The sequence below is a fragment of the Panthera tigris genome, chromosome C1 (assembly GCF_018350195.1).
Source record: "Panthera tigris isolate Pti1 chromosome C1, P.tigris_Pti1_mat1.1, whole genome shotgun sequence".
NCBI lineage: Eukaryota > Metazoa > Chordata > Mammalia > Carnivora > Felidae > Panthera > Panthera tigris.
The window spans coordinates 187,054,571-187,066,438 of NC_056667.1; the positions used below are offsets into that span (position 1 = coordinate 187,054,571).

Genomic DNA, 11,868 nt, shown 5'->3' on the forward strand with positions numbered 1-11,868 from the left:
GTAAAAACCAAAAAATGCAAAGAATTTGGTTAAAACACACTTGGGATTCATATTCTACAGTTTTATATGGTTAAAAAAATGTTTTTAACTGAGATGACATATAAAATAGTTGTCCAGTAGATAGATCTCCTAAAATCTGAGGCAAATGTCACTTCTTCTCTAGATCTACATAGACCATGAAAATAATCCTCCATCCATTATTCTTTTAACAACATATACTGAGTGCTGATGAAGCACCAGGCACCATGTTCAGTATTACAGGCACTGTGCTAAGTTAATACATCATAAAGAACGTCTATCACCGAAGTCACTGAGTATAAGGTTTAGTTTTCAAATACTGAAGGGTTTGCTCAAGAATACTTGAAACCTAAATAGAGGGAATGAAGAACTGCAGAAAAAATGTAGTACTCTATTTTGGAACAGGAAAGTGATGTTTGCAAAAGAAGATACATTTGCCTAAAATGTTCTCGGTAAATACTAATTTTGGATATTTATATCATCCATCTGGGATGATTATGAAAAATCAGACAAAGAAATTGAACATAGATTTAGGCATTATTCCTGGGGTGTAACCTCACAATTCTAGTATTGAAGGTTGTTTTTAATAAATCCTTAAAGATCCTTAAAAATCATTACAGGTATCCCCTGCTTTTTGGAAGTCTGCGTTATGCTTCTTTGGAAGACCTACGTTAGCACCTGTCTTTGCTAACTGAAAGAAGTTCGAAGAGGATTTTTGCTTTTACAAAAAAGGCAAAAAGCAAAAATAGCATTAAGTGTTTATTCTGCAGGGAGCCCTCACAGAGGCAGTGTGCACACTGAGCAGCAACAGTAGCACCACCAAGCTCCTTCCCTGGGAACTACACTCAGCATCTCAGTATTAAGCCACTACGAACTGTGTGTGCATCTGTGCTTCATCTCCATTTATTTTGGGTATACCTTAGCAAGATGTGCCCTAGGGTGTCAGATAAACCTAAGAAAGGTTATTTTTTGGATCTAAGAATACTCAAAACATTTTCCACAAAAATTAATGGTAATTGCTTCCTTGCCTCACACTGTATTGGCTTATGAAAAGTTTCATTGGAACACTCTCAGATAGCAAGGGAAACCTATATGGTATTTATTTGCAAAAAACACACACGCACAAATAGAGCAAATATATACTAATGACTTGGAACAAAATTTCCAATGACCGTATATGTGCATGATTCTTTAAATAACTTGGATGGAAGACAAGGTAAAAAGCTTTGGAATCTGTTAACTCAAAAGGAAGCTTTCAGAATGGTGAATATGCATGAGAGGATTGTGAATAAAACTTTGATGAAATGTGATAATGGAAAAAGTTTACTAAATTAATATATTTAATGTAACATGATTTTAAATATCAGTGTATAATAAGTTTCCTCTATAACTATACATTTGATATTTATTTAATCTACATCCTAAATTGTTTATATATTCAAATTAGGCAAAAAAATTTGTTTGGATTTCCCCATAAAGAAAAGAAGGAAATGCTTATATTCTGGATCACCTTCCACTCAACAATATACGGTTTGTCACTGTTCTGGTCTTATTTCTGGGTTTGTTATTATACTCAGTGCAATCTACTTCAAATGAGAAGTAAACAAAGGTAAGATGTAATAAAAGGGAAATAAGCAAAATGAAGGATGTGCACAGCAAGAGCCCCCCATTTCCAGGTAACCAGACCCAGTCCCATTTGTGTTGCTTTGGAGGCAGATTTTCAATAGCTTCTGTTTCATAGCTGCTGGTACCTGTCCCTTTCTGTTTCAAGTTGCCCCTTCTGGGTTTCACTAGGCAGAGGTTCTTAATAAAAAGCTCAGTCTCCCCAAATACAGAATTTGGAGTTATCACCCTAATCTGTTCTGTACTCCTATCATCAACTTTGCCTACCATGTTAAAAATGGGGAGGGGGTAGATAAGGCTTTAAAACAAATGTTTAATATTAATTGGAAAATGGGGTGCCTGGCAGGCTTAGTGGGTAGAGCACCCAATTCTTGATATCAGGGTCATGAGGTCAAGCCCCACATTGGGTGCAGAGCTTACTTATAAAAAAAAAACTTTAAAAATATTAACTGGAAAAATGACACAGAAATAAATATTCAATAGATTGGAAAAGAAATAACTCTTTCCAAATATATCATATAACAATATCTAGGACTTCCATAACCCCATACTTCTGCCTGCTTACTTATTGAGGTTTTCAGTGAGAGAACTGTTGTCTATTTGTTCTTCTTTGTGGTCTTCAGTAAGCTTGCTTGGAGTGTCTTGTAGTTGCTAAGGATAAGAAATTCAATGTTAAGTGGATGGAATCTGTTTCTCTCTTTGTGCAAATGAGATGAGAATAAAAATTCTAAAGAACAACATAAAATAGGGATAGTTCTGAAGTAGGAGTGAGAGATATGGGAAATGTATGATAATGCAATTTGACCTGGGCCCTGGGTCCCCATTTATCCTGGCTGCCAATGACAACCACACAGACTATAACATGGGCTAGCAACAAGCTTCACAAGTTTGTGATATGCCAAAGAAGACTTACACTGTGTTACTAACTTCTACTGCAATGCTTTAAATACAGCTGAAGATTTTCAACTTCATCTGAACAGAAATTACATGTTAAATTTGCCTAAAAACATAGTATGCTATCCAGTGAAGCATTAATATAGAAAAAGTAAAGAAAAAAAACATACACACAACAAAAACATAACGACTAATTCAAGGGTATCTATTAGACTGGAAGATGCTATGTCAGAACATGACTTAAATATCTACACCAAGCCCCAGGAATATACAGCTGCAAGAGGTCAATCCATCATAGATACTACATCTAGCTTGAGCAATCTCAACAATAACATTTTCAAGCTCTATTGAAAACAATACAGAGTGATAAGGTCAAAGGCACTGAAACCCAACCTACCAGAATTAAATGATTACCATAGTGTGACTCTGCTGGATAAGCCATATGCAAAGGTTGACAGAAAGATATACAAATGTTAAAAGCATTATAATCAAAGCCCAAGAGTACCTTTTACATGTAGGTATTACAGAAAGAGCTGATCTAATATAATACAGTAGTCTCTTCAGCTGCAGTCACCCATTATTTTTGCATCATGAATTACATCTATGACACGAGTGTAAAAGTAAAGCAAGGAAATTTTTCTTTAACTTCTAAAATTGTTGGGTAGGTACTCTGGTTGTTTTTGAAAACCAACAACCATTTTCCATCACTTGTTCCTCTTAAGTTTTTCTTTTCCTTGGCTTTTTCTTACCTCGTTTACACTTTGATTTTCTTTTCTCTTGCTCCCTCTTTCTCTCCCCACCCCAATATCTTGAGCCCACAAGCAATATTCTCATGTATTTGTTTAGTGTTTCTGGTAGCACTTGGAATCAGGGAAGTGCAGAAAAATAACTGGCTGAAGGAGTGTAGAAAAATGTTTCCCATGTTTTGTAAATTCAAAATTAGGCTTAGCACAAAATAGTTTCAGTGTTGTCTAAATGAAGTATAATATACCTAACAAAGGAACATGGAAACAAATGTACCTTGAGAGCTACAAAATCATATAGATGAAAGCCAGTACTGGCCCCATGGATCTGGGACATCAATTGAGCTGTTTTCTCCCAGAATCCAAGCAGCGTCCTCTGCAGAAAAAGAAAGGTTGTCACTACGGTTACGATTTTTTTCACTGCTATTTTTCCTCACTAGTGTAGTAGATGAATGGTTGCTGAATAACAAGCAGTAGGAAGTAAAATCAACTTCCAAGTTTGGGGAACAAGAAAGCAATGTAAATAGTAATTCTGCATAAGAACTGGCAACTGTATCAGCATACACACACATACACACACACACCTATCTGTATACAGCACTGGAAAGTACACTGGAATCAGCTGGAGAGTAATACTAGTGGATTAGAACACCTTTGGAAGAGTCCAAAAGAGAAATGTTAAAAGCACAAAAAAAAGACTGTATCTGTATTAAGGGTATATGTATAAATCTTTGTGTTGGTAAGCACATATAAGCCTTTATTAATTGGAGAAAAATAATATGCACCACTAAACTAGTCTTTCATTGAGGGCTCAAGAGACTCACCGAAAAAAAAAAAAAAGTGTTCTTCAGCTAATTCAAGTAACTGGACATCTTCCTTGCTGCTTCAGAGTTCCTATTCAAAGTGAGAGGGCTGAGCAGAGATAATAAAAGAGAACTGAACTAACAGCTGTTGCTTTTCAGGCATATGCTACATGGATTGCCAGATACTTTTATTTTCAATTGCATCCTTTCTTGACTACTGAATTCCATCCACAGTACTGCACTGAATCAGGAAGATTTCCTACAAGCAGCAGTGAATGTCCATTCCCTTTAGTTTATTATTCTTAAATAAATACAGTTCATTCTATTTTGCCATTTAAAAATACAAGTTAATATCGGTACCTGCTACTAATTAACATCTGACTTATTCACTGTGTGCCATTTATGTGTGATCTGGGATAACAGAAGCACAAGTGAGAGACTGCTGATATGAAAGTGCAGAATGAAAAGAACGCACGGCCTAGCATGAGAACACAGGTTTTCAAGGCCAACATTGCCGTTTACTTTAATTCTCATAGTGTTTCACTTTCCTCAGCTATGACAGGAAAGTTTTACACTTTTGGGCCCCAGCATCTTTGCTTCAAATGAAACTGTATATAGAAGTTCAAAATGGAGTAGCTCTGGGGAACCAGGCAAGCTGTGAACCCTGCCTCAACACTTCCACTCAAACCTAGATGGCCCCTAAATCTCTCCTAGGATCCCAAGGGGAATAATGTGAAGATACAGGAGTAGGCAATCCCTAAGGTCTTTTTCAGTTTAGAATTCTATGATTCTCTGTCATAACCTCAGTAGGTCAATTTTCAAAGTCAAAGGAATTTGATTAATTATGCAATTTTTTATATCCGTTAGACAACTTTTAAAAAGGAACCTCACCACTCATTGTTTACTGCAAGGACATGCTGACCATGGAGGTGGGTACCTGGTAGGTAGTGAGTGAATGAGATAACATATTGCAGCGACTAGCTCCAAGTAAATCCACTTTCTGACAAACATCCATCTTTAACTTGTCGAAAGAAGCTTTGCTATTTCTCACTTGGATCTGTACCTGCAACCACAATAATATTTATTATTATTACTGATAATACAGGTATAAATATACCATAAGGGTTCATGGTACATATTTTCAGACACATGAAATAAAGAAGATTAATTCCCTCTCCTTGTATTATTATTTCACGATTACTGGTAAAGATTTTGGCTATTTTTAGTAACTGAAGGAGATTCCTTCCAGCAGGTATCTTTGTGCTGAGAAAGTATGCAATGATAAATGGAAAGTGCATAGTTAAGAAGAAAGACCCCTACAGACTCCAAATAAAAAGAAACATCCAAAACTACTGATAGGTAATATTTAGCTAATAGAAGAACACATGGAAATGAAACAGTTAAAGTGTTGAGAAGCATTAATAATAACTCTGAATCATGGAGATACATTTATAAATTAAAATAAATGCCTATCATATTTCTTATACATAAGGTAAGTCACATGTCATCAAGTAGCATGAGTATTCAAATGTAAACATACTAATTTATTCATTCAACAAATATTTATAAGGTATCTATTATGTGCCAGGCACTGGGATATTGTGCGCGAAAAAAACAATGTTCTTTCCCATCATCTCTGAGTGAGGAGGCACAGGAAAAAGCAGCAGTAAACAAATATATAAGAGCATCTCATGTTGCAAAGATAACATATAAGTGAAAAGAAATGACTACTTTTGGGTAAGATGATTAGGGAAGCCTTTGGTGAGCTCATGCAAGATGTTTGAAATGGGACAGAAAAATGATAAGCAGGCCATGCTAAGATTCTGAGGAGAGCATTCCAGGCTCAGAGAAAAGCAAGGACAAAAGTCCTGGGTGTGGGAGGTGAAGAGCTTAACAAGCTTGCAGGACAATATGGAATAGGCTAAACCATATTCCTTCCTGGGGCATGGAAAGGGCTAGAGTCTAGAAAGTACAAGATGTGGCTGCACAGGCATCAGGGACCAGACTGTGCAGAACTATTTGGGTTCAGATAAGTTTAGAATGCACTTTTTTTTTTTTTAATTTAGGTGTGGGGCGCCTGGGTGGCTCAGTCGGTTGAGCATCCGACTTCGGCTCAGGTTATGATCTCGTGGTTCACGAGTTCGAGCCCTGTGTCAGGCTGTGTGCTGACAGCTCAGAGCCTGGAGCCTTCTTCAGGTTCTGTGTCTCCTTCTCTCTCTGTCCCTCCCCCACTAGTACTCTGTCTCTTTCTCAAAAATAAATTTAAAAAACAATAATAAATAATAAAATTTAGGTGAAATTCAGGTAACATAAACTTAATCATTTAAAAATATATAGTTCAGTGACATTAGTGCATTCAGAATGTTGTTCAACAACTCTCTTGGATTGTATTCTAAGATTATAAAGGGGAAAGATAACAGGTTGCTGTGGTTTATACAGCTGGTATAAAGTTTCCATCAATATTAAATATGATTTGTATTACATGTACTCTAAATATTTATGAAATGAAGGACTGAATGAATTTTAGTATTCATGTATGGTGAACTTGGGGGATACAATTCAAAACTAGTTTATTTAGGGGCGCCTGGGTGGCTCAGTTGGTTGAGCGTCTGACTTGGGCTCAGGTCATGATCTCACCACTCCTGAGTTCAAGTCCCACTTTGGGCTCTGTGCTGACAGCTCAGAGCCTGGAGCCTGCTTTGGATTCTGGGTCTCCCTCTCTCTCTCTGCCCCTCTCCCACTCATGCTCTGTCTCTCAAAAATAAATAAACATTAAAAAAATGTTTTTAATAAATAAATAGTAGTTTATTTAGCAAAAACATAAGTCCATACAGTTACTTTAAAAGTCTGTGGTCAAGGGGAGCCTGGGTGGCTCAGTCGGTTAAGCATCTGGCTCTTGGTTTCGGCTCAGGTCATGAGTTCGGCTCAGTTCACGAGTTTGAGCCCTGTGTCTGGTTCCACACTGACAATGTAGAACCTGGCTGGAATTGTCTCTCTTTCTGCCCCTCCTCCATGCACTCCCTCTTTCTCTCTCTTTGAAAACAAATAAACTTTAAAAAAAAGTTTGTGGTCAAACTATGTACTGTAGTAGAATAAAAATCTGATAATCACTTTTTCTTATAATAATCAATTTACCTGAATTTTTACTTAAATTATTTATTTTTTCCTCACTAATAAACTCTTTCTCTCCTGCAAACAAATCCCAAAAGTCCAGGGAAGCAACATTTATATTGTGAAAGGGATAAAAAAAAATAATAGAAAAGGTTGATGGGGTCGGGATGTCACTTAAAGATTAAAAAAAAAGTGTGACAACCTTTTGCACTTCAAAGATCTCCAAGCAACCAAGATTTTATAACATTTTTCAAAAACAGCCTGATATTTTAGGATCTTGATTAAATTATTCCGTGTAAATTCAATAGATTTGTGTACCAAGAAAAGGAAAGGATGCATTTTCATACTTTTCGGAACTTTTCCATTTGTTTTAGGGTGTCTGGGTCCAGTTCTTGGGATATGTCTTTCATCCACAGCAGAGCTCCTCTGTATTCTGTGCGTGCTTGCTCCATCCGATTAATTGTCATCAAGGTATCAGATACTGCCCTTTGACTGAATGTTGCTACTTCTTGCTTAAGACGAGAAAGAGGAGTATATAGGGCCAATCTAATGGCAGAGAGGTAAAAATCAGAGGGATGTACATCCCATAAACAAAACAAAACAAAAACAAAGGTTTAAAACAACCATATATTTTGGCTGTATTTAGTAACTGTTGGAGATTCTTTGCAGTAAGTATCTTTATGTTAAAAATCTGTAAAGTGATAAGTTCAAAATAAATAAGTAGAAATAATCCCCTCCACCTATAAAGAAGAAAAGTTCTAATGTACTCCTAAATAACATAATATCCAAAAAAGCAATAAAACAATTAAAATATACATATTTTTATATGCATGTGCCTCTGTTACATTAAACCACATTAAGGAGTTTAAATATAGGCTTAAAGCCTATTTGTAGGAATTAAGCAACCAGAATGTCAATTTTTAAGTAATTATTTTAAAACCAAATAAGTAAGAGGCATCGAAACAATTACATGCTGTATTTCTCTTTGAACCCTCTACTGGAATGATCAGTAACCTTTATAAATATGCAATTTTAGGTACATAGATCAAAACTGTCATAAAGACTACAGATTGAGGATGATGCAAAACTGTAAACCTTTGCTTGGCTGAAGAACAGAGTGCCTTGCCAGTAGCATCCATCATTTTACCAGCTTGTGTTGTATCCCGTTCTGCTTGAAACTTTAAAAAGAGCCCTAGTTCATTTTCTTCCTCTGATATGACTAGGAAAAAATTACAATACAGTTAACTGTTTTCTTTCATCATTTGTTAAAGACACACAGCTAAAATTCTCACAGCAATAATTCTCTATACATAAGAATTACTTGAGGGAAGAAGAGAGACTTATTTTAAAAATGCATATTCCCAAAAAGAAAAAAAAATGCATATTCCCAGGGTCTATTTCCAGAGATTCTGATTTTACAGGTCTGAGGATCTGCTTCCCCTTACCCACAAGTACTCCAGATGGTTTTGATATAGTGAATTCATGGACCTTGCTTTGGGAAGCAAGGAGAGGGAAAGAAAAGATTCCAAAATGACAAAACCACAAATGCATTTTCAAATGTGCAGACATGTATTTTAGGATCATTGTCTCTAACAAAGTCTTTGTTTTCTATTTAAACTTAATCTTGACTCCCACCCTGGTTTCAGTATCTATGCTCAGTATCCCAGGCCCACAGACATCCATGGTTTTATTGCTGAAACCATAAAATTTGTCAGTCATGTAGTACATTACTACTCAGTGTTGTCCACTGACCAATTCCAGTCCACAGTCATTTGTTAACAGCCTGTAACAAGTACCGAAACGAAGAAACTGTTTAGAAGCTTACTAATTTGATGAGTATTTTATATCTGCTGAATCTAATAATAAAGTGTGCTTATATTTTGTGTGTCTTCTTTAATTTCATTTGTGTTGAAATTCACTTTCATTGTATTTTATAGAAGTGTCAGTTTACAACAAATTGAAAGTAAAACACAAAGCAAAAAAGTGGTCTTTGACCACAAAGTTTTGGAAGTGTGACCCTCTAATCACACACAGTAAGACTAATAAATGGGGAACCCATAAAGTATTCAAATTATTAGCTTAAAGTGAAAAATGACAAATGTCATGCCTAACTTCACCCTGGTTTACTGATGGAAAAACTGAAGTTAAAAACTGAAAGGGAAAGGGGTGCGTGGCTGGCTGACTGGGTGGAGCATGCGACTCTTGACTCAGGGTTGTAAGTTCAAGCCCCATGTTGGGCAAAGAGCCTACTTAAGAAAAAAAAAGAAAAAAGAAAAACACCTCACAAAACAAACTGCAAGGGAAGTCTCTCAGCACCTCTGAGGTGGCAGCCCGCTCACTTACTAGCTCCACACTCACACTGCTCCTTACTGTCACTTCTTTGTCACAAGGAACCATTCACATAATAGTTCAGTAAACGATTTTTACATTAAATCTTTCATTCTCAAAAATGCAAGTAAATTATTTATTTTAAAATGGGAATTACTGAATAGATATATAGGATTTCATACCATTAAGTCTTAGTTGATATTTCTCAACTATCTTCAGAAGTTCAGTGCATGTCTCTTGAATAGAGTGAAAAACCTTTGAAATATAAATTTTATTAGGACCAAATTTAAAGAATCATAAACATAAAATATCTGTTATAAGCACTTCAAAAGCAGAACATTTTCTTATAAGTATTATGTTTATTTTCCTTGACTTTGAAGTACTTCCGTATTGGTCTTATACAGATGTAGAAAGCACTTTTAGATTCCCCCTTGAAGGCTGGAAAAAATGGAGATAAATACATGGGAGCTAATGAAGATTTATAACTGTGAAGTGTGTCCTCCCCTCAGCTCCAAACTATCTAAATAGCAAAAATGTAAATCCAATATAAACTGCATCAAATATTGTCAATTTCAGATGAAAAGAGTATAGATAACCTTAGAAAATGTTAACTCTCAATCTGGTTTTTCTACAATGTTATCCTAAGCAAACAGGTCAGTTAATTACCATAAAAACTAAATAATGTATTACAACATCATAAATAAATTACTTTTGGATTGTTTTTATTTGGAATTTTCCCTTCATTACTATTGTTGCTAATACCTAAAAGTAAAATAACCAGTAGACACTCATTTCAAAGTAAGCACATGAAAATTTGATATTAGGACACATTATACACATGAGGTAACTCTTCACACACATCTATAAATTTAGGTTTTCCCAGAGAGATGAAGTGTCATAGGTTTTAGGGTACAGCCGTCTTCCCACAAAGTCCTATGCCGAAGAATTGTTACAAGACTTTAGTTTAAAAAGACCTTTGCACTGTAGCATAGTCTTAGGCCCTAATCCTTTGATTATCAAATAAATTTCCAATATCACCACTGAGCCTAAATATTCACTCTCTGAAACAGTTTTGTTATTATTTAGATATATGATCAGACCTAAGGAAGATTAGTGACAGACGCTAAAATCTAAATGGAGGAGCAACTATCAACTTTCCACATAAGTTTAGGTATGTTTGAAATGAATTTGGTATATGGATTTTGCAACCTAAAAAGCTGTTTTAAATCCATATGGAAGAACAGAAAAGGGTACAAAAATGAGAGCTCTACTATGATGAAGTGATTATGATTGATTTTGTTCCCCCTGGGTCTTCGGAAGATTTATATACAATTGCTTTTTAATTTTACAATGACATTTTTTTAAATGTAAGTGAAGTATAATATAATTAAAGTGTACGACACGATGATTTAAGTAAACATACAATGAAAAATTTTCTCATTCTTAAAAAATAAAGTACAAAAGTCAGAGAAAGTACTTGGGTGATTCCAAATATTTGACTAATGGATAAGAATATAAAATATGTCATACAGACTACCTAACGATGTAAAACAAAACAGAAAAATCTATGTCTATGGGAATATATGTTGAAATAGTGAATCCTTCCTTTAGCCTTAAAACATTTATTGCTTATAATCAAGTCCCTTCATTTTTTCCACATGTCACTGAATCCTAAGAATACTTTTCTACACAAAAAGCTTGTTAATTTGTTATCTATTTCCATATTTGTTATGGCAATGACATAAATTTACTTTTTTTATAATAAAAATACTTAGTAGATTAAGACCTATTTAATTAGGCCTCTACTTTTAAGGATTGCAAGAAATTATTATACTTCAAGCATAACAGAAATCCTACTTGGAAATATTTGTAAAAGGCATCTTCAATTAGTATACATACATGGACTCAGTAAACTTGCATTTAAAAACCTAGACCTATTCATTAATATACATGAGACTTTCCTCTAATTAGCTTAATCACTTAAAAGTATAAAACACTCATAGGTTTAAAGTCATTTCATGGCAATGACTTTATTTAAAATGAAAAACATGGACAAAAAAAAACACATTATAAAATACTTCAATAACTTTATCCCTTAATTATAGAAACAAAAACTCTAACTTATAAAAATCTTCACTCAGGGGGCCCTGGCTGGCTCCGTTGGTGGAGCATGCACCTCAAGTTCCTGAGTTTGAGACCCATGCTGGGTATAAACTTCCTAAATAAATAAATAAATTTTAAAACATAATAAAAAAATAGGGGCGCCTGGGTGGCTCAGTCGGTTAAGCGTCCGACTTCAGCTCAGGTCATGATCTCACAGTTTGTGAGTTCGAGCCCTGCGTTGGGCT

At 35.2% G+C, this 11,868-nt stretch overlaps 1 protein-coding gene across 4 annotated transcripts in view; it reads right to left on the reverse strand.

The window, feature by feature from the left end:
- ICA1L (islet cell autoantigen 1 like) overlaps positions 1-11,868 on the reverse strand; it is an 88,900-nt gene that overhangs the window by 48,942 nt on the left and 28,090 nt on the right. For all 4 annotated transcript variants that reach the window (XM_042995090.1, XM_015541005.2, XM_015541004.2 and 1 more), the window contains exons 4-9: positions 9,703-9,775; positions 8,288-8,411; positions 7,540-7,738; positions 5,019-5,144; positions 3,556-3,654; positions 2,207-2,292 (exon numbers count right to left, since the gene is read on the reverse strand). In XM_042995090.1, the coding sequence (XP_042851024.1) occupies positions 2,207-2,292; positions 3,556-3,654; positions 5,019-5,144; positions 7,540-7,738; positions 8,288-8,411; positions 9,703-9,775 (707 nt within the window). The remainder of the gene's footprint in view (positions 1-2,206; positions 2,293-3,555; positions 3,655-5,018; positions 5,145-7,539; positions 7,739-8,287; positions 8,412-9,702; positions 9,776-11,868) is intronic.